The sequence below is a fragment of the Cervus elaphus genome, unplaced genomic scaffold, assembly GCF_910594005.1.
Source record: "Cervus elaphus unplaced genomic scaffold, mCerEla1.1, whole genome shotgun sequence".
NCBI lineage: Eukaryota > Metazoa > Chordata > Mammalia > Artiodactyla > Cervidae > Cervus > Cervus elaphus.
In genome coordinates, this window is record NW_025316779.1 from 3,308,320 (window position 1) to 3,331,568 (window position 23,249).

General features: G+C 55.5%; 1 protein-coding gene across 1 annotated transcript in view; it reads right to left on the bottom strand.

Moving 5' to 3' along the window:
- Nucleotides 1-23,249, bottom strand: part of LOC122691388 (proto-oncogene tyrosine-protein kinase receptor Ret-like) — a 49,281-nt gene that overhangs the window by 7,051 nt on the left and 18,981 nt on the right. Inside the window, 12 exon segments of the mRNA XM_043897964.1 lie at nucleotides 1,064-1,171; nucleotides 2,592-2,739; nucleotides 5,224-5,489; nucleotides 6,430-6,552; nucleotides 7,368-7,478; nucleotides 8,998-9,123; nucleotides 9,838-10,096; nucleotides 12,223-12,422; nucleotides 13,703-13,898; nucleotides 15,188-15,429; nucleotides 17,793-18,080; nucleotides 19,874-20,137. Of these exon segments, the coding sequence (XP_043753899.1) occupies nucleotides 1,064-1,171; nucleotides 2,592-2,739; nucleotides 5,224-5,489; nucleotides 6,430-6,552; nucleotides 7,368-7,478; nucleotides 8,998-9,123; nucleotides 9,838-10,096; nucleotides 12,223-12,422; nucleotides 13,703-13,898; nucleotides 15,188-15,429; nucleotides 17,793-18,080; nucleotides 19,874-20,137 (2,331 nt within the window).

Here is a 23,249-nt window from a genome sequence, read left to right on the forward strand (position 1 = left end):
ACCTTGCAGCACTATGTTACTTCAGTCATGTCTGACTCTTTGTGACCCTATAGACTGTAGCCTGCCAAGCTCCTCTGTCCATGGGATTTTCCAGGCAAGAAGAGTGGAGTAGGTTGTCATGTCCCCCTCCAAGGGATCTTCCTGACTCAGGGATTGAACCCAAGTCTTTTACATCTCCTGCATTGGCAGGCAGGTTCTTTATCACTAGTGCCACTTGGGAAGCTCCTCCATCTTGCAGGGGCTTTGGATTCCAAAGCCAGCTGCCTGGACAGTTGACCACAACCTCTTTCCTGGGTGTCCAGGGCAAGCAGTCACTGCATTTGAAGCTGCCCTGGGAGATAACCACTGCTGCTCGGATGTCAGGAACTTTCTGTACCCCTGGTCTTGCCACAGTATGGCCTGGGGACAGCTGATGGAGGCAGAGGTTCTGGACTGCCCCTGGCCACCCTCTCCCTGCCCTGCCTGCTCTCAGGCCACAGTCCTCCCCGAGGCCCGGCCCTGAGTGCTACTGGTGCCCCTGCTGCTCTCTCCCTGTCGGCCTCCCATCTCCCTCACACCCGAAATACACATGCACCCACGCGCACATGCACACGCACACACACACACACACACACACACACACACACAAAGTGGGAGGCCCCCAGGGTGGCAAAGCAGTTTTGGAAGACTAATAGAGCAAAATGCTCTTATGTGAAAAATGATCTGCCATTGCCTTTGCCACCCCAGGCTGGGGTGGGGTTGAGATCACCTGGAGGTTATGGCATATCTAGTAGGTGCCCAGGAGACACTGCTCATCTCTGGACTTCCCTGTCTTAAGGGCTCAGCCTGGGGCAGGGTGCTGACAACCAGGATGTCGCCAGAGACCCCAGGGAACACTCCTGTGGCAGCCCTCATGGTCCACTGACACACAAGTTTCAGGCAAGAGCCAGAGAAACCATGCTTCCAGGAAGAGAGAGGACAGGTGCCAGAGAAGAAAAGGATGGGGATGAGGGAGAATGCAGAATGGAGCAGCCCAGAGCCCCTGGCTTGTGCCCAGCAGCTGCTAGTCCCCGGCTGGTCTTACCATCCTGGCTGCAGGCCCCGTACAGCTTGATGACTTGCGGGTGGTTGACCTGCTTCAGGAGGTTGAACTCTGATAGCAGGTCCCACAGCTCGCTTGGGGAGGCATTCTCTGAAATGCACAGAAACAAAGCAGGTCACAAAGTCCCTGCTACCACCATGCTGGGTCACAGGCGCAAACGAGGGGTCTACACAGACTTGTCTCCTTCCCAGACATCCTACTCAGGTTCAGACTGAGGCCTGCCAGGACCTCACTGCTTGGAGCTACTCTCAGCCCATGGGAGGGTCAACAGCGGCCTCAATTGCCTACAGGGAGTAAGAACCAGAGGAGCGCACTTCCATGTGAGCAGAGTCTTTCCATGGAAAGCCTTCTGGGCTGGGCTATGCATGCAAATGGCATTATTTCCCTGCAATCACCATCTCTCAAAGACAGTGGCGTTAACCCTTCATTAACCCTTCTGGGGAGGTAAAGGGACTCCCTGGTGTCCCCAAACACCTGCCAACCAAGCACTTGGCAAAGGGGGGTGAGGCCCTGGAGAAAGGTGAAGGCCATGAGACTTCACAGAAGTCGTCTTGCCATGCTGAGTGTGTGTTTTCCAAGGGCAGAGATAGTTGTGCTCAGGAGCTTGGGTGTGGAGGTCTCCTGGCCAACTGTCCTCCTGGGTCATGGCCCCACATCCCACTGCCCAGTTGTGCCACTGCCTCTGGCTGTAGACTTGTCTGGAAATGAGAAGACAGCTGCAAGATGGGGCATTGGAACCCTTTGGACCACACATGAGTGACCCAGGGCCAGTCTCACTGTGCCCTCTTAGGGCCTGGGGTCTCATAGACAAGGGGCAACCCCAGTCTGAGGGCCTGGGTAAGTACACAAAAGTACCCGGCACTGCATGGCTCCCCGACTGCTGAACATCAGAGTGCATCAGCCTAAAATGTGCCCATCACATGGCCACTGGGCCCTCAGTTGGTCAAGCTGAGGCAGAACTCAGCCATGGCAGAGGACTGTCTACCCAGTCCCTGCTGAGAAGCAGCAGTGAGGATACCCAGCATGTGCTAAGACTGGGGCAGTGCTGGCCCACTAAGGGCTGGGGGGGATGGGGACTGGGAAAGGCAGGGACCTGGGGGACAGGGGCCAGTCCTTACAGGTGGTCTCTTCACCAGGACCTCAGTGGACGCTTGGCGAAAGAAATTAATGGGGCAGACTGAGGTGGGGAGAGCTGTCGGTTTTGAACTTAAGGGCTTTTAATTTAAACTCGGATCTTTACCCAACATTGATACACAAGCAACATGGCTCTGAAAGCTTTCAAGGGAGGAATGTCTTACCCTGCTTCTCCAGGGACCACACCAGCCCACATCATCCATGGTGGAGGTCCCTAGACTGCAGCCACTCAAGAAGAGCAGGGGAGGCGTATTGGTTCTTCAGGAGGCAGCAGGCTGATTGCCAGAGTCCTGGCTGTCATAAGGGCTTCATCCACCCACTGGGGCCCCCGCAGGTGTGAGTGGCAGAGCCCCCTGTGTACTGCCTGGGCACGTACCTTTCAGCATCTTCACAGCCACAGTCGTGTACCCTGCTTTGCCTTTCAGCCGAAAGGCTGTGGCCTTGACCACTTTTCCAAATTCACCTTCTCCCAGAGTTTTTCCAAGCACCAAGTTCTTCCGTGGGAATTCCCACTTGGGATCCTCCTACATTGGGTTTGAAGGAAAAAGAGAGGGAAGAGAGATGGCGAAGGTAAGAAGAAAGGAAGAAGGCAAGAGCCGGCGGACAAGCTCCATGTGCAGACGGCCGACTGTCACCTGAAGTGACAGGTGACAGTCACCATGTCCAAGGGCAAGACCCCACAGTCAGGCCCTGAGGTGCCATGACAAGATGCGTCCCCCCACAGGAAGGCAGGTGTTGCCACAGACTGGCTGGACTCCGTATGCTCATACCCTCACTGGCCTCCATCTACTATAGATGCCCTGGGCCACCTCAGGCCCAGGGCCTGGTATCTCCAGTGAGAGAGTCAGGGTTTACTCAGCACCCACAGGTGCTCACAGGGGGACCACAGCCTCTTCCCTGGGACTCAGGCCCAAGCCTCATGGCACCACCTCTGTTTTGGACACCAGGCACTGACAGTGGCCCAGGCTCCAGGACTTCCAAGAGAACTCAAGTGGCAGCTGTGGCCCCAGTTGCCTACCAGCCCTGCACTCCCAGCTACAGGATGGGGTGTCAAGAACACCTTCCTGGTGTGGCAGCCTCTAGAAAGTTACCACTGTGCCCCTCAGGTACCCCCCCATCCCTCCCTGACAATGTGTGGAAGAGTCTGCTCCTCCCACAGCCCAGCCACTGGCCAGAACTTGCACACACCGGCCTTCCCAACACACCATGCCCACTGAAGACCCCTCTGGGGTGGGGTCTTCCCAGACCCCAAGACTGGCTCGAAGACCTGAACTCTGGGGATGCTGAAGCCTGTCTGGAACCTGCCTTCCCGTCAGCACTGGATGCCCAGGTCCCCAAGTCTTGCTGTGGCTGGGTGTGGGCATGGCTCCAGGGGCTGCTTATGATGTGCCTGGCAGGCTCGCCTAACCCACAGACACACACTGGTGACCCACTGCCCCCCCCCAGGGACCAGAACCCTGTGTTCTTACGTCTGGGAGCAGAGGCAGGCTCCTCTAAGCACCACGGCCAGGGGCGCCTTCCAGCCAGCTCCCCAGGTGTCCTGGTGTCTCAGCTTCCCCAATAACCCATGTTGTTTGTTCTTTAAGTTGCAAAAGAGGCAGTCGTGTCTGACTCCCATGGACTGTAGCCAGGCTCCTCTGTCCATGAGATTCTCCAGTCAAGAATACTGGAGTGGGTTGCCATTTCCTCCTCTACCAAGAATCCATAGTCAGGCTCAAAGGTGACAACAGAGTCACCACCACCCTGGTGTCCACACTGCACTGGATAACAGCTGACTGCACATAAAGACTGGGCTAAGAGGGGATATCTCTCATTTGTTTCTCTTTAAAAGTGCTAAAACCCCAAAGTGTCCTCCCCACTTTATGTAAGACAGAACTAAGGCCAAAGGGTCGAATAATGTGTCTAAGACCTCAGAGCTGGTCAGTGTGGTCCTGGGCCTCCGGCCCAGCTCTGGCTTCTCTGCACTCTGGGCTAGAGGCTGAAAGTGGTCCGTGGCCCCCCCCCCCCCCCCCCACAGAAGAACCTCTCTCATTGTGTGTCTCAGCACAAACCGTCAGGGCATATAAGGGAATCAAATGGCTCGTCCCTGGGCCACGAGGGCCATTCCCAGATGTGGTGGCCACAGAGGCCTCCTTCCTGACTTTGCTGGTTCCAAACACTCAGCAGGTGGGAGGTCTCCAGCCCCCAGTCCCCATAGTATTTCAGTCTCCTCAGCAAAAACACTGGAGGGCAGACAGGCGGAGGAGCAGCCTGGCCGGGCAGGAGGTGGTGTCTGAGCCTCCCACACTAACTGCAGGCCCAGACCATGTCATGGAGGAGGAGGCTTGGGCTGATTCTCCCCTCTTGGCAGGCCAGTCACAGAGTCCTGGGGCCAGGCTCCCCTGATGGTGCCTGAGAGGCCTCTCAGCAACCCCACTCTCCAAGCCACAGACAGAATCCCCTCCTGGCTGCGGCCAGGCCCCCCACCTGCCAGTCTCTCTCGCCTGGATGGGGACAGTGTTTCATCATGGGGCTCCTACCCAACAGACTCCCCAGCAGAGCGACCCGTGGAAATGAAGGCAGAACATCAGCCTCCAGCCCTAGGGTGGTCCTACCTTCTGAGAATAAAACCCACACACTCCTCCTCAGGGCCTCCCCCAAGGCTGCATCCTCCAGCACTTGGGGCCTCCGTAGGAGATATCTTAGGTGGGTACAGCATGGCCTGCCCTCTCCTTGGAGCCTAATGGCCCAGATCTCAGTCATTTAAATCCACACCCATCCTTTTCCACACTGATTCACGCTCTCTGCCCCACCCCTGCCTTCTGCCCTCCCTGAAAGACAGCTCGGTGGAGGTTAGAAGACAGCTGGAAGCTCACGAGGTCCTCCTGGCAGGCAAGGATGCAACAACCCCAAGGGCCCTGCCCCTTCTGTCCCCCCCTCCTTCCCCAGCTGCCCTAGACCAGAGGCTACCCACATGGCTACCTGGAAGGGCTGCCTCCCTGGCCCTGCTGCCACATGGAGAACCTCACCGGGAACTTGAAGGTGTCCACTGAGACCTGGTTCTCCATGGAGTCCAGAGAGGGCCGGCAGGCACCAGATGAGGAGTAGCTGACCGGGAAAGCTTGGGCGGGTCGACGGAAGGTCATCTCAGCCGAGGCAATGGGCGGCTTGTGGGCATTCTTGCGGTAGCGGTGGATGCAGAAGGTGGACAGCAGCACAGACAGCAGCACAGATACGATGGAGAAGACCACAGCTGCCGTGATCACTGTGCAGCAGAGGTCATCACGCAGGGTGTCTGCGGGCGAGTAGGGGCTGTGAGAGTAGACACCCCACAAGGGGGACCCCCAATACCCAACAGAGCCACACCTGTGACAGCCAGAAGTGGCTGCTGTGACCGACTGTGAGCTGCCTGCCAACCCTCCTGACCCATGGCAGGTACTGTTCTGTATGTTTTTGCTACAAGAGACTATTATTGCCCTTTTCTGGAAGGAATGAGCATTTATAAACATCCTGCCTGAGGTCACACACCAGAGGTTGTGCACCCCTGCACCTCCCCCACCCTGGAACGTTGCACTGAAGCCAGAGGCCCAGGGGCCCGGGGGGTGGGAGAAGTTCTTCTCCTGCATTCCTAATATCTTCTGTATTTTCTTCATGTTCAATATATAGTGGAGAGGAAAGACAAGTGGCCCAGGATCTGGGCCATGCAATGACCACCCAAATGCCAGAAAAGCTCCCCATGTGTTCAGTGGGGCCCCCCTGTTCTAGAAGAAGCACCTGGAGGGTGCTGGGAGGGGGGACCCAGCTGGCCAATGCCACAGGCCCAGGAAAGGCTCTACACAGGCACAGTCTGAGGAGATGCTGAGCTATTTGGTGGAATAACTAGTTTTCCAGCCCAATCTTTATTATAGAACTTGAGGCCAGGGAATTCTTTGGTGGTCCAGCAGTTAGGACAAGGAGCTTTCACGGCTGTGGCCAAGATTCAATCCCTGGTTGGGCACCTAAGATCCCATAAGCCTTGCCAAAAAAAAAAAAGGAACTTCGGGCCACAAGGCAGTCTTAGTAGCCTTGAGCCAGCTCCTTGTCTGCACACATGGGGGAACCAAGACCCCAGGGAAGGAGGAAGATCTCCTAGGTTTCTCTTCCTTCCTGCAATCTTCTCCCTTGCTCCCTGGAGGCTCAGGGAGGTGTGGGGATCCCGGCCAGCTGTGCCCCCCACCCCCCCACCCCCAATGCACCTTGGCTATCCTCCGGCTCGCAGAAGCACTTCTTCTTCTCAGGGAAGCAGTTGCAGATACCGAAGCCAGCTTTAATCCCCCGGCGCTCCCCAGGTTCGTGCCCACCAATGATGCTGCCGCCCCCTGAGGACAGACACCACCCACTCAGCAGCCCACTCTCAGCCTCCAGGGGGACCTGGCCAGCCAGGACCACCAGACAGGATCATGAGAGGCCCCTCCCCACCTGATGTCAGCACTCTCACGCCCAGGGAGCACAGTGAGATCAGAAGTCTAGGTCACCCCAGGCAAGAGCCTCAGCATGCATGCATGTGTGCTAAGTCGCTTCAGTCAGGTCGACTCTTTGCAACACTGTGGACTGTAGCCCACCAAGCTCCTCTGTCCATGAGATTCTCCAGGCAAAAATACTGGAGTGGGTCACCAGGCCCTTCTTCAGGGGATCTTCCCAATCCAGAGATCAAACCTGCGCATCTCCTACATTGGCAGGTGGGTTTCTTTACCACTAGCGCCATCTGGGAAGCCCCAGTTGCAGCATGATGAGCCCCCAAACCAGCTCCCTGGCTGCAGCAGGTGAGAGGAGGAACCCACAGGCTGCCCTGGGCCCAGGTCAAGGTCCACACTTGGTTACTTTTCAGAAGCAGAAAAGGGGCAGAGGGGGCAGCTGGCAGTCAGCAAAACGGGGGACAGGGAGTCGTGCCCCATGAGTTGGCTAGAGCAACACTGGAAGGGTGTGGGTCAAGCCAGCAAGCTCTAATTTGGGGGGAGGAGCGCCTTTATTAAAAAAAAATGTTAGGAAAGGGCTCAGTACGCAAAACCCAGAAGCTTGGCTGGTCTGGCTGAAATGCAGGTGAGAGTCCAAGCCCCTTTAGCTTGTTACTCCCCCCACCCAATCAGGCTCCTGCTCGCTCAGAGTCACGGTGCAGGCTCATCGGGCTGCTTACGGAGGCAGTCCTGGGGGCAGATGTTGGGGTCTCTGCTCTCCACGGCATCACAGTGTCCATCGGGGCAGGTCCTGATGCTGGGGGAGCAGGTGGAGAAGTTCCTGGTTATCCCTACAACACAGAGTGGGCAGTTATGACCACAAGGGAGCAGCTGCCCTGTTCAGACTGCAGAGCCAGGAGGGTCATACCCCAGGGCCTTCCAGGTCAACCCTGTACCCCACCCCATCCCCTGCAAGGAAGAGCAAACTGAGATCTGAGCAGAGAAGAACCACACACAGAGCCCTACCAGCAGGGCATCCCTGAGGTACAGGGCAGCCAGGATGGTGGGGGCCAGAGGAGCCAGGCAGTCCCAGAGCTGTGCCAGGCTCACATCAGAGAGGCCAGAAGAGACCAGATGAGGCTGGGACCCTCTCTAGGCTGCACTGTGGGTGGGACCCTCAGATTGGTGGGCCCAGCTGGCAGCCAGTTACTGTCCACACCCAAGGCTGCTCAGGTCCCTCCTATTTGGGTCCATGTCCCCTGGGCTGGGAACTCCTGGGTAGAGCCTCTCTGAAGACCACTTTGGATATTTTGAATTATTTTAAGGTTTGTGTTTTCATGAAGTAAAGCCAACCATAAATGACATGTCAACAGTGTAGTCTACCTTAATTCCTCCACTTCTTGGATGCACAGTAATATTACCAAGAGATCTTCGAAAAGTGTCTGTGAACTATGTGTTTAAAAGCATTGGGTGAATGGGGGAAGAGTGGGGAGAAGGGATAGTCAGGGAGTTTGGGATACACATGTATACACACTATATTTAAAATAACCAACCAGAACCTACTGTATAGCACATGGAACTCTGCTCAATATGCTATAAAAACCTCAACGGAAAAAGGATTCGAAAAAGAATATATACACGTATATGTATACCTGAATCACTATGCTGTACACTGGAAACTGACACAACATTGTTCATCAACTATGCTCCAATATAACATAAAAAGTTAAAAAAAAAGAGAAGGCATTGGGTGAATATAGTGGCTCAGATAGTAAAGCGTCTGCCTGTAATGCTGGAGACCTGAGTTTGATCTCTGGCTTGGGACAGTCCCTGGAGAAGGAAATGGCTACCACTCCAGTATTCTTGTCAGAGAATTCCATGGACAGAGGAGCCTGGTGGGCTACAGTCCACAGAGTCCCAAAGAGTCAGACACGAGTGAGCGACTAACACTTTCAATTTCACATTCACAACTGCACATGTATTTATGTGTATATGGGTAGAGAAATGGATATATACATGTTAATTACCATCTGGTTTAGGCACCAATACAGAAATTCAGAATTTTAGAATAAAGTAAAAAGAAAACACACACATCTCAACTTTGGCCCCGACCTTCTCAAGTCCAGAGCGAGCTCAGTCTCAGGCACCTGTGATCCCATCGGTGATAAACAGTTGGAAGGTTCTCTGTTCCCTGCGCTCGTGACCACCCTCTCCTGGCATCAGGAGCCACGGCAGGGACCAAGCGCAGGGGAGGACTAGATGGGCAGGGGTGGGGGGTGTCACAGAGGCTGGCAGGGCCTGCATGCACAGACCCTACTCCCCCTCAGCCCCCATCACACTCCCCACCGCCTGGCTCTGCCCAGGGCCTACCTTTGCCATCTCCCTGTCTCCACTCGCACCTGCCTGTCAGAGAGCCCAGGCCACCGCATTCCTCACATTCGGGCTGCCTCTTGCTGACCACGCAGGACAGGGGGCAGCCAGGCTCTTCAGGCATGTCTAGGGGTGGCAGAAAGCAGTCATGGGGGGCCAGCCTGCCATGGGCACCCATGGGTGCAGGCAGCACTGGCTGGAGCTGTCCCGAGTTGAGCCCAGAGAGGAGGCAGTCACTAAACTCTGGGGGCGCAGGGTAGTGAGGGGGCTGCTGGGGGAGGGGTGGCATCATAGTCACACAGCAGGGGCAGCTAAGGGGCTGAGTATGGAGTGGGGATGGGAGGTGGCCAGACTCATCCAGGGACACGCAGGACACCCAATTAAACTTGAACTTCAGAGAACAGTGAATACCTGCTTTGTGTAAATATGGCCCTAATATCACAGGGACATAGGGGAGTTTGTCTTCTAATTCACTGCAAAGGCTGCACGAGATGTACTTACACCACAATAATTGCTTGTTGTTTACCTGAAATTCACACTCAACCTGGGTCCTATATTGTACCTGGCAGCCCTAAAACAAGTGCACAGGTAGGTCCTGCTGACAGAGGCGATGGGCAGCAGCGGCCACCCACAATGCTGTCACACTGGACTAAACTGTGTCATACCTCCCCCATCATCCTTCCAGTGCAGCTGTGCGCTGTTTTCTCATCTTACAGAGAAGGAGGCTCAAGAAAGCCCACTGGTCAGTGACGGGGTATAGGACGGCACCCTTCTGCAGGAACAGCCCGAGGCTCTGCCACGCCCCATCCACCCTGACCCTTCCCGCAGCCGGGCACTCACACATCCCTTCCACGGTAACGAGCAGCAGGGCCTGGGCTTGCTGGTGGGTTGGTTTCTCGGTGGCCACCACTGTGTACTGGAGCTGGGAACACTCGGGCCGCTGCAAGGCCTCCGTGTCATTCACGAACAGGGTCCCCGAGGTGTCCTCAGCTGAGGTGACCATCCCCAGGGCACTGCAGTTGGCGCTGGAGGGCTGCAGCCTGTACTGCACTTGGATGCCGCTGAACTCCTGGCAGTTTTCCACGCAGACTTTCCCAATCTAGGCATGGGATCACGGAACCCTTAGCCAGGTGAGTAGACCACCTGGGACAGTGGCTGGAGGGGCTCCATGCCAGCTGAGTCCCAGGACAGTTTCCCACTCAGCCCAGAGATGGTGGCCCCCAATCTCCCCATCCTCCATGCCCCTGGAATCTGCAGACCCATCTGCCTGCCTGGCCTGGCCTGGCCCTGCGCAGACCGTGACACCACCCTTCATCCCTGCTCCTGGGAGCCGGAGGTGAAAAGAACACAGGGTGCCGGGCTTTGGTTTAGGGACTGGCCCTCCAGGGAGGCGCTTGCTGGCTTGCCCGGCTCACCCCTCACTTGCTCCCTCATTTGGGCACAGAGGCAGCCTGGATGCCTCCCACACACCTCCCTCCCCTCTGGGCAGGGGCCGTCGTGCTCTGGGCACCACTAGGGTCCATCCTCAGTGTCCTGCCTGGGTCACCTGCCTGGTCAGCCAGAGCACAGCACCCGGGCCATAATTCACACAGCAGGGTTGCTGTCCCACCCAGGTCCTGGAGCCTCCTCCGAGACTTGGGCCGGAACCCCTGGGAGAGAAGGGATACTTCTCCAGGGATGCCTCATGGCCACAGTGGTCACTGGGGCCTGAACTCTCCTTTTCCCTCCCTCACCACCCAAGGTGGAGTTAGGGCTGCTGGGGCTTGAGATCAGAAGCTCTGACCAGTCAAGGTCGAGGGCTGCGGGCCTGGCGGCAGTGATGGCACAGGGCCCCCTGCTTGCAGCCACAGGCCAGGCCCTTGCTCAGCCTTGCTCAGGCCCAGGGCAGAGCCAGGCTCCACCAAGCCCACTCCTCATACCACAACAAAACCACCTCCTAGGCTCCGAGCACTTCCTTGTACAGAGCAGGTTCACTTCCACTTTCTCCTGTGATCCTCAAAATTGCCTGAGATCACCACCTTCAATTTATAATCATGAATACTAAGGGGGGGCTGGTGAGAGACTGCAGTGTGTGTAAGGCTGGGCCAAGACTCGGGTCTCTGCACCCTCGTGAGTCCAGGCACAGGGAAAGACTTAGTCGTCAGGGGTGGGCGGTGTTGCAGAGGCTGGCAGGGCCCGCCCTCTCAGACCCCACTCCCACTCAGCCCTCATCACCCTCCCCACTGCCTGGCTCTGCTGACACACCCCTGGCAATGCCTATGCCTGCCTCAGCCCCCCTGGACACCCCTCAGGGCCCCCTGCTTCGTCACCTCTCACCAGCCTTGCCCTCTGCTTCCAGGAAAGGCCTGGCGGGGGTGGCAAGTGGGGTGGCCTGGCCACGTCCAAGGATGTGGCTCTTCTTGTGCTGGGTCCTAAGTGGCTGCCAGGAGCGGAGGTGGCATGGGAACCAACCACAGAAACTGGCAAAGCCACTGTCCTAATTAGGAGATGACCCTAAATGGGATATTCTAAAGGGCACATGGCCACAGCTATGCCATTAGGAGAATGCAGTATGTTAAGTCATGCCTGCCATAACTGCAAGTAAACTTTAAAAAGTGCTTCAGAGAAACATTCTAGAAAGAATTGCACCAAAACGTTAAACACTGGCTGATATGAGGAAAAGAGATCACTCTTATCTATCCCTTATATCCTTTTGATGAATTCTTACCACTTCCCTTTTTTTCTACTTCTAATCACTATTTTCTGATGACAAATGCAAAATAAGCTCTAGCAAACAGACTTGCAGGAAAGTAGGAAATAGAAGCACTTCCTGTCTTTCCTTGCAGAGGTCTCCACTAATGCCTATGTTTGCACACTTGGAAATTTCTGGCAATGAAGACTTGGTTTTGAACATATGGAGCCACCTAAGACCAATACTTCTGCAAACTACTTTTCCCACTTCATTCACCAGGAATGTCTTTCCAAGTCAGCATAGATTTAACTGGCACTGCTCTTTCATTAGTAAAAAATGTAAACATGCTGAGAAGGGAGAGGGCAAAGAGGGGCCCACAAAGCCCACCAGCCCCACTCCTTTCTCCCACGGCCTTAGCCTCCTTGGCTTTGTGCCTGTTGCTCCCCAGGGCCACTCTGTGTGCTCAGGGAGGTGGTGTCCCCCATGTGACCCCATCCTGGGAGTCCCTGCTCCTCCATTCCCCTCCCCAGGCTGGCAAGAGGCCAGGAGCTCACCTGGGCAAAGCGGTGGGCCCGCCGGCTCACGGAGAAGGAGTAGGCACTGGGCAGGCTCAGGCTGATGGGCAGCACGGACACATTGAAGTGGAGGAGGACGACACCCTCCCCCAGGCCCTGGAAGTCTGAGTCGTTGACCAGCACGGCCAGCTGCACAGCCCAGCTCTCCGAGATGGGGAGGCTCTGGTTGAGAACCAGCCCTGCAGGTGGAGGCATGTGATGATAGGTAGGGGCCCTGCCCAGGGTGGAGACCACTGCCCCACGATGCTGCACATCTCCCCTGCAAAGCATTCCCTGGACACATGGGCATACGTGTGACAACAGGTACTTCTACCCACACGGTACACAGACAACAGACCTGGCTGTAGGCACTAAGGTTGAAATATTTTAAATGTGAGTCACTGTGCTGAGCTGAGCCCAGAAGACCCTCCTCAGCTGGGAGGTAACCTCAGTGAGGTGTGTGTGTGTGTGCATGTGTATAAGAAAGATGCATGTCAGGGCAAGGACACACAGGTAAAGACCCACCACCACCACCAGCAAGGTCCCAGAAAGACCGTCCTGGCCCCTGAGAACTTCTCGCAACAGTACCAGCCTCCTATGGACCCTCAGATTCCACAGGCCTCAAGCACCCAGGAGCTTCCACACTCCTGAGCAGTCACCGTGTGCCAAGGCTAAGATCCCCATTTAGTGGAGTACAAAGGAGGCGAGGATCTCTGGGTGCACATGGCATACAGAGTGAGTGTGCAGGGGCAAGGATGACATTTTCCCTTGCACAGAATAGAGGTCATCAGAGCTTGGTGAGGAAGAAGACAGGAAATAGGATTAGGTCAGGCAGAAAGGGGTAAAGGCACCAGTGATCCTGGGTTCCCCAGAAGCAGGCCTCCAAACAAGGATCCAAGCACAAGTGGCATATTTGAAAGGTGATCCTACAAAACATAGGCAGGAGAGCAGGCGAGGGAGGTGGGGAGGTTTGGCAACTGATGAGGACACCCAATCCTGCAGGTGAGCCCTGGGGGCACGTGGTGCTTAGCCCTGAGGGTGGGCACATTTCAGAAGTCAGACAGGACAGTCATCCCAGAACCCTCCAATTTGAGGGCACAGAGCTGCTACTGGACATCAACTCCTGTTAGTGGAGAGTTGCTGGGGGGGGGGTGGTTAAGGATCCCTGGGCACTTGGGCACCTAGGAGGTTGCGGTGAGCCCTGGCGTGGTCAGCACAGGGTAGTGTGGTGGGGGTCCTGCCAGGGTCAGCCTTGGCCTTGGGGCAGTTCAGCGAGAAAGGACAGCCTGTAAACACCCACCAAGGTGGCCAAGGTGAGCCCAGCAGAGACAAAGGCTGGGAAGAGGGTTGGAAGGGGTGGCCACCTGGGGCTGAGAGGGCCAGGACAGGTGTCTACTTGTGCAGGGTGCTGCCCTGCCCAAGGAAAGCAGGTCGCCAGTTCCCCAGGGGGCCCTGTCAGGCCACACTGGTCCCCTCTTACTGTAGTCATGCACGGTTGCCCGCACAAAGCTGCCGTTGGCCTGGGCCAAGGTCTCATTGGGCATGTGCTCCACTCGGAAGGTCCGGAGGGCCTTGGCATCCCCAGAGAGCAGCGTGTTCGTGTACCGTCTCAGGAGCTCCCCAGAGGCTGGCACCACGTCTGCATCGAAGACACGTAACGTGGCTACCACTGTGCCCTGCAAAGAATATGGGGGCCAGTCAGGGCCCCGAAAGCCAGAGCCCATAGGAGGGCATGTGCCCTGCAGGTGGATCAGGTGTGTGCGGTCAGAGCTGGCTCCAGGGACAGCCTGACCAGGGTTCAAGCTGCAAGGGGCCCCCAGCCAGCCTGCTTGTCACCCTTCCTGGGCCACTGCACCTCACCTCTGCAACAGGTGCAATGGCATCTCCAGACTTCCCATGATTATGGGTTAGAACAGATGCCCTGGTGCTCTGTGGAAGACCTCATTCAGGTCCCCACAGTGCAGAGTGGGCACCCCCACTCTCCTTCCAGGAAGCTGGGCCCCGCACAGTGGAGAAGTTAGCTCAATGTCATGCAGTGACAGATGACAGAGCTGGGACCTAAGCACAGTGTCCACCAGAATGCTCTCCTACAGCTTCTTCTGTACCCCAGGCTAGATGGGGTCATGAGGGGGGTTCTGAGTAAAGCCACATGTCATCTCTGCTCTCACTCCTGGCCAAGCTCCACAGTGTTACCATGGAGCTGCCCCGCCAGGCTCATGGGACATTTCCCTACTCCATGTGCTTTCCTCTTGCCCATCCATCCACCAAACCTGCTCCCTGGGTGTCCAGAGAAGCAGGCAACCACAGCATATCCGACCCCGACCCTCCCCTTGCTCCCGCCAGCCTGCCGGCTGCAGGACAGCCCAGGGCCCAGCAGGTGGCAGTCACGCTCCGCCTGCACAGGCAAGAGGAAGGCGGGGCCCCGATGGGAGGGGCGGCGCAGGGACACCCCTGCCGGATCCACTGGCCTGTCTTCCTCCACTCCGGGGTACCCTCCCTGAACTCACTGGCCCTCCCTTGAGGGGCTGACAGCCCGAAGAAGGGAACACCCTCCTGGCAGATGTCCTCTCCGTCTCCTTGGGGCAGTGTGCCCCGCCTCTGCAGTACCACAGTTGTGCCCCTCTGATGCGAGCCCTGATGGTTGAGTCAGAGGCTGGGCACCCTTACCCTCAACCCCACCGGCACCCCAACCCCTCCCCTCACCCGCTTCCCAGGGCAGAGGTCAGCTCGGGGCCAGCGGGGCTGGTCCTCTCTCCTCCTCAGCTGTCCTGGAAACCAACAAAACCCCAACAGACAGACTGATGGACAAATGAAAGACGAATAACCACAGTGATGGTCAGCCACATGTCTGGATGGCTAGATGGACAGCTGAATAGACCGAGGAACAAATGACGAATGGAGAGACCCAGATGCACAACAAAGAGATGACAGACACTAGAGAAGCACCAGACAAACGCATAGGCACCTCCTTCCGCTTGAACTCCACCACCGCGCTGGCACTGTCGACGCCCCCGAAGAAGGTGGGCGCAGAGTCGTCCTCGTCGTACACGGTCACAGGGAAGGGCACCATCACCTCCTCCTCGCGCATGCCCATGCGAACCGTGCACGCGGCCACCAGCTCATACTTCTCCCGCTGCTCACGGTCCAGGGTCCAGCGCGTGCTCACCTCCAGGCTGTCCAGATCGCAGCGGAAAGGCAGACTCTCACCTGAGCACCAAACAGACCAGCAACCCCAGGATGACCCTGAGCTGAGGGGAGGGTGAGCTGCCTTCCTCAGGGCCCCACAGGGAGCAGTGTGCAAGAGGAGACAGAGCTGGGGTGCATGCTGGGCCTGGGCCGTGGCCCCTCTTCAGCTTCCACAGTGGAGCACAGCCTCCAAGCACAGTTTGCAGTGGAGATTATGCTCTGAGCATCACTGTGCCTGCAGCCTGCACTGGTGCTGATAGGGAAGAGCAGGGACCAGGAGGTCTGCCTCAGGTCCTCAACCCAATCACCTAGGAGGGCACACCCCTTCACACACCCTGCCTGCCTCCTCTGTGGCGAGGGCTGGCACCAGTCACGCTGCAGGCCCAGAGATCCAGCTCCTAGCGTTTGCTGGTATCTGAAAAACTGTCAGGAATTTTCTTAACTGTGGAAGCAAGACATGCTCATTTTAGAGAATGTGAGAAAAAAGCCACAATTCCACCACTTGAAAACCAACATTGGGGACATCTGGTGTAATTTCATGTTAACACACAAATATTTCTGACTGCCTGGTTTGGATCCCTGCCCTATACACCTGCAGGCTGCGTGGCCTGAGGCTGATGGTTCTGTCTCTGTTCTTCAGCTTCCTCGCCAGAAGATGAAGTGAAGTGAGAGTTGCTCAGTCATGTCTGACTCTGCGACCCCATGGACTATACAGTTCATGGAATTCTGTAGGCCAGAATATTGGAGTGGGTAGCCGTTCCCTTTTCCAAGGGGGTCTTCCCAACCCAGGGATTGAACCCAGGTCTCCCACACTGCAGGTAGATTTTCTATCAGCTGAGCCACCAGGGAAGCCCCAGAAGATGAGATGCTGTGTGTGTTCATCGCCAGACACTGCTGTAAGTTCAATGACTAACTGCAACCTGGTGAGGGGAGGACCAGTAATAACAATATACTCTTCAACCCAAGCCTGTCCTCGAATTCATCCTCCAGAAAGGACCCAGAAAGGGGGAAAAGCTGAACGCTTGAAGGTCAACAGTGACCACCCCATAGCCAACCTCAGGAGGGCTGTCAACTCCACTTGGTGGAAAATCACATCAGAGCCACATATTACATGTGAACTACACATTTCCCTGTATTGCTTATGGTTACAAAAATGGCTTTTCTTTTTAAGCGAAAAAGGCAGCACACTAAACCATATGCTTTGGGGACAATTTTGTACAAAGACATCCATCCCTGTGGCAGGATAAATGAAGGGATGTGGAAGTGTGAGTGACTACTTTCCTTACACTACTGAGTGCTCCTTTAACGTTATGACCATGTGTGGGTGCCATCAACCTGGGGGGAATCCAGGCTTCACTTACCAGCCATCCAGCATAAAAGTGTCCCCTTTAAGTCCCCTTTAAACTGTCCAATGGCACCTCACACACAGCGGCTCAGTTGCCTTCTCTCATCTCCACTCGGATCCAGTGCCCTTCCCCTACCCCATATCCATGTGGCTTCCCCAGGGCCATCGTGTGGTAGGACTATCTTGTGACAAGGTCCACTGTCCTTACAGTGGCTCAGGCGGAATCCTGGAACCATGCTTGGTCCCCTTGTGAATCTCTCAACACCCCACATTCAACTCCCCAGAAAATCTTGCTGGATCTTCCTGCAAAAACATGCCCAGAATCTGCCTGCTTCTTGTGGCCTAAAGGCTTTCACCCTCAACCCCAGTCCTCATCCTCTCACTCAAGGATGTCTCCTGCCTCTTCATAGTTTTCCTGCTTCCTCCAAACCACTCGCCCCAAATCATTTCGAACACATCAGCCCGACTAACCTTTTAAAGTAAGTTATATCCTGTCAATGACACCCTCCCCCCACTCCTGAAAACACCTTCTATGGCTCCCTAGTCCCCTCATCAGGAAGTCCTGCCCCCTCCCTTGCATTTTTCTGCCCTCAGCAGCCTCTGCCCTCCCCTCCAGCCGCACCTCCCCCTCCGCACTTTTGAATGAGCTCGCCCTGCTTGCTGGGCACCCTCCTTTACCTTGCTCCAGCCACCTGATTTAGGACAGTGGTCTCCACCAGTCCGTGCCTTCTCAGCATTACCTCCCACCTGGTCCCTTCAGAGGCCACCCAACGTCCTTAGCGCCTGTGTGGTCTCCACCTGCCCCAGGCATTGAAGGTCCAGACAGGCAGGATTTGGGCCTGAACTTGTTCACTGTTTCATCCCTGGTCCCTAGAACCATGCCTGGCCTGTGGCCAGCATACATGAGATACACGTGGACCTCTGAATGAATGGATGATGGGGTGGTGTAGTCAACTTGGACGGCTCATGTAGAGGAACTGCAGGGCCATGCCTGGCACTCGGCAGGCATCGAGGAAGGCTCCATGCGGCTGGCACTCACCTCCCAGGAGCCTGTAGGCCACACTGACGTTGGGGCAGAGGAACTGCACGGGCAGCAGGCAGAACTGGTGGAAGGTGCCAGGGGGCCTGTTCTCCCGGATGCGGAAGGACAGGCCTGACTCAGGGAAGCAGAGCTCCCGGGGCTTGAGGGCGCCGCAAGCTGGGAAGGAGGCATTGATGATGGAGAAGTACACTCGGGCACAGCCTGGCCACTGGCACTCGCCCTCACGTAGGGATGTGGGTGACAGGAAGACCCGCAGGTAGATGGTAAGCAGCGGGAAGCCGCCCTCTGCAGAGACAAGTCAGGCCCCGCCAGGGTGTCAGCCACACCTGCCCAGCTGGGATCTGAATGGGGAGAGGGCAGGAGCTCCGGGCTGGTGCAAAGCCTAGTCCTCACCAAGGCTAGCAGGGCTCTGCTGGGAACCCCGCCCTGCCCCCTACCTCCTGCTTGCCCCCTACGGCCCTGGACTTGGAATCTGGCAGCCTCAGGGCCCTATGGCTCTGCTCCCTCATCCTGGGGGGTGCCTCACAGGTCCATCTCTCTGATTATTCCAAATCTCAGTTCAAATACCCTTCCTCAGAGAGGTGCGCTGAACCCTGGGTCTAAGATGGAGTGCTTCCCCAAGGCAGGCTCTTGGCACCTCAGGTGACCTCCCTTCCCTCCCTCACCCACTACCCCAACCACTTTCTTTCTTTTCTCACTTTTAAAAACACTACAGGGGTGGAATTGGGTGGGAGGGGGGAGAGAGGTTCAAGAGGGAGGGGACATATGTATACCTATGGTGATGTATGGCAGAAGCCAACACAATACTGTAATTATCCCTCAATTAAAAATAAATAAAACACTTATTCTATTCTATTTTTGCCAGTGTTGCTGCTTGTGGGATCTTAGTTCCCTGACCAGGGACTGAACCCAAGACCTCAACAATGAAAGCTCAGAGTCCTAACCACGGGACCCCCAGGGAATTCCATGCCACCCCTGCAGAGACACAGACTTCCCCAGCACCTAGAGAGGGGATTTCTGGCAAATTCCATCATGGAGGCACCATAGCAACCCCCGTCCAACCCATCTGGATCTCAGCTGGGGCGGGGGCTCTTCCTGGGCCTTCTATCTTAGCTCTAGGTAAGTGTCCCCCCGCTACATCTACTCCTCCCATATTCATCAGTTCTCTGCTTCTTACTAGCCTGTCCTCTGTTGCTCCAGTCCCCTGCTGTGGTTAATAATTCTCCGTATAAACTTTCTCTGTTCTAATTACTGTGATTTCTCTCCTGACTAGAGCTGGCAGGTGCATGAGGCTGCTCTCCAATCACGAACAGAACAGGCCTCCTATGAAACTCAGACCCTTGGCAAATTTCACTCTGGCAGTACTGTTCACAGCAGAGTGTCTGCCTCTCAGCACTCACAGGAGCTCAGAGCTGGCGTGAGGGCCCAAGGAGGCCATGTCTATAGAGCAAGAGGTGGGGTTGTGATCACCATTTGGTGCCACAAGGCAGAACTCTGCTCCACAAACAACCTCCTCCCAGTACCAGGGTCACACATGGCCTTCACTCCAGCTTGGACCCCTGCTCTGAGAAGCCGTCCAGGCCTTCCTCCTGCTCCACTTTCCTCCCCGGCACCAGGCCCCAGTCCTCACCAGGTGCCAAGAGCAGCCTGCTGCTGATGGTAAGGTGGGCTTTCTGTGCAAACAGCTGCTTCTCCACCAAGTTCCAGATCATCCACTAACTCAAGATCTTGGGATGTCTCTAGCCTTTCTTAACTCTTCTCTCACAACCCCACATCTCTGTTAATCCAACTGGAAGACATTTGGAGCCAGCATGGAGAGAGCCCCTCAAGTCCTCCACATAAGTTCTCCAAAATCCCAACAGCCTCAGGAGGCCTGAGGGTCATCAGTGGTCCTCAAGCTCATCCTGGCTCCCTCACGGGCTGGACAAAGAGGACAGGCCAGCCCCATCTCACTTGCTCCACTCTTACACAGCAGGAGTCGTAGGAGCTGTGTGATGGGCTCTAAGGAAGGACCAGGTGAGGGCAGGGCGGGGTGGGTAATGAGGCATGTGGGGGTGGGGTCAGGGCCGCCCCCTTACTGCGGATGTTGAGCTTCTCCCAGGAGCTGTGGTCCAGGCTCTGGTTAAGGTAGAGAAGCCCCGTGTCCTCCTGGATGCGGACCCAGTCATTCTCGTGCAGCCGCGTGTGGTAGGCGCTGTAGAGGTGCTAGCCCAGGCGGAAGCTGGGCATCTCCTCTGGCACGTCCTGCAGGGCATGGACATAGAGCAGGGGCGTGCCGGCCGGCTGGTCCACGTATAGCTTCTCCCAGTAAGCGTCCCTGGAGAAGTAGAGTCCCAGCGGGGCTGTGGGAGGCAGGGAAACACGTGAGGGAAGGAGGGACTGAGGGACGACCACGGTGCAGAGCCCAGCAGCCCTCCCAGGCAGATCACCTTTCCCAGCGGCCTAACTTCACATTTTAGTAATAGCTTCCTTGTGGGCCAAAAAAGAAAACTTAGGTCTTTCTCATCTGTATTCCTAAGAACATCAACACACAGTTATCTGTATAGCTAAACACTAGCTGCAAATACACTGCTTTAAAACAGAAAAAGGAGGAAGTGAGGAAGCATAAACAGTTGCAATATCATCCTCGATTACCTGAGATAGATAAGCACGTAAACCACTCGGCTTTCACCCAAGCTTCTGAGCAAATCACCTGGAGCCAGAGTTTTGAAGTGTACAAGACGCTGCCAGACAAGCAGAGCAGGCAGGGATCCCCAAAGATGAACTAGAGCACTTTATAAGTAACAACATTCGTGCATGCTAAGTCACTTCAGTCGTGTCCAACTCTTTGTAACCCTATGCACTATAGCCCTCCAGTCTCCTCTGTCCTTGGAATCCTCCAGACAAGAATACTGGAGTGGGTTGCCATGCCCTCCTCTAAGAGATCTTACCGACTCAAGGATTGAACCTGCATCACTTACACCTCCTGCATTGGCAGGTGGGTTCTTTACCACTAGTTCCACCTGGGAAGCCCCTGTAAGTAACAAAATCTTCATCTAAAGTCAAACATGCTCCTACCATAGTACCGAAAAATTCCACTCCATTTATCTGAGAAAAATGAAAACATATGTCCGTCAAGTGACTTGTTCACAAATGCTGGGGTTATTCACAGAGCCAAGAACTGGGAAGAACCCAGATGTGTTCCAGCAGGTTATCAGATAACAAACCTCAGTCCATCACACCATGGAACCCTATGCAGTTAGGATGGGGCACAAACTATTGATACACACGACAGCCTGGACACATCTCATAGACATCCTGCTAAGTGGAAGAAGCAGCACAAAAGAATCACATGGCACCATTCCAGACTGATTTTAGGTGACAGAAATCAAACTGGGTACCAGCTGGGGGTAGGGGAGGTAATAGACTGGAAAAGCAGGGGGCATATTCTGGGAAACATACATGTTTCATATCTTGATGGGGTGTGGGTCACACAGGGACATCCATTTGTCAACAACATACAGCCAAGATTTGTGCATTTCAACGTATGTAATTGTGGCCTAAATTTATCACTGAGAGGCTGTGGGTAGAGCTGTAAATGCCATGAGGAAGAGGGATGCTGACCATGGCCACGCTGGGTGAACCAATGGGGCACTCATCCTACTACTCTCTTGACTTGGTGTATGTTCAACATTTTGCATCATAAACAGTTATTTTTAAATAGTAAGAAATTTTAAAAAGATGGATAAATGGGCAGGTGATGCTTTAAAAAAAAACTGAAAACCTGCCAATATTCTCTACAAAGCATAAAAAATACTAACACACAAAGCAAACATGAGAAACATTGTACTTGTGTGTGAGCGATTTCTCTTTTCAATCAATTTGTTTCCACCTACATTCTGCTTCTCTTGCAGGCACCAAGATGAGTGGTTGGTCCACTCCACACCAGTGGAAGATACCCTGGGGCTGCCTGGGTCCTTGAAGACACACTTGTGTGTGGGAAACAATCAAGAGCCAACTAGAGTCAGGTGAGGAGAACTGGTGAAGACCTTTTGGATCCCAAAGTGGTGAAACAGAAGAAAACTGGAAGGTTGCCAGCACTGTGCCAGGCTTCCCAAGGATGACTTCAAAGGCAACCCGGCTGGGAATGCCAACTTGAAGTGTGCATTGATTGGGTCCCACCCACCCAGTGTGGGTGCTGCCCTGCCAAACAGGCTGGACCACGGAGCCAGCAGGAGAGGGAGGGAACAGGAAGAGAAACAGAGGGAGAGAGAGGGAAGGAGGGAAAAGACAAATGGGGCTAAGGACAAAGGTAAGTAAGGCAGAGAGGATGGAGGGGAGAGATGCTCTGGCCAGTAGTCAAAGGCTACTGCACACCCGGCACTAAAGACAGAGATGGAAGGAGGGGGCTGCAGGTACGGAGCTGACTTATTAGACCTTCGGAAAACTGCTCCCTAGGAGTGCTGTCCCTGGAGTGGGACCCAGAATCACTGGGTCTCTGCAGGTGAGGTACTGGGAAGGGCAGCTGAACTCCAAGGAGCTGGCCCTGTGCCCAAGTCAGGCTCTGCGTGTGGCCTTCCTGCCCTGCCACCTCTTGGGGGAAGGGATCCACCCAGAGCATCATGCTGCCTGCCATCCAAGGGGGTGGCAGCTCCAGGAGCCCTAGGAAGAAGTCACTCTGGGGAACTCTGGGGAGGGAGCACTGAGACCTGACTTCCCTTGCCGGGGGTCTCACTGGTAGAGACCACGACAGGAGCCACCCACACATGGCTGGATGCCACCCTCCTGTCCCACAGCCTCCCAACTGGCCACGAGGACATGGACTGCCTCTCAGATACACTCAGAGTGTTCATTTCTTCGGGATTTAGTAGCCAACCCTAGCAGGGATGGCTGGCAGCTCAGAGAACTGTGTCAGCCCCAAATGGCCTCAAGACTGGCCTTGATGCTTCTGTGAAAAGGCAGCCAATGGCACTAGCTCGGAGCAGGCCTTTTGCAAGCTGGGCAGAGTGACAGGCCACAGCTGACAGATCCTCCTGCACAGCTAGGATGCACTCCACTGGCTCACGCTTCCTGAGAAGTACACAGTTCGGGGTCCCAAAGAGGACCCTACAGCACTGCTCATACTGCTCTTGTGACAAAGGCAGGAGGGTTCCTGTGGTGTTTCCTCAGCCAACGAGAGGGAAGGGGCAGCTGCTCCCCACCTGTAGTGCACTGAAGCCCCACTGCACTGCCTGGCAGAGTAATAAACCTGGGTCTGCACTCCTCACAGAAATCAGAAGGGCTCCGAGCCCACGGTGGCCCCCTGTCCTGCCCCAGTAAGGCCGGGTCTGGGAAGGCAGATTCAAAGTGGGGGTCAACACCAGACACAGCCCTGCTGCCCCAAAACAAGTGCCTGATTCATAAGCAGCAGCCCAGCTTCCTTTCCCTCCAACACTCCATGAAGGTTGCAAGTCAAAGAGTCTAGGGGGAGCTCTG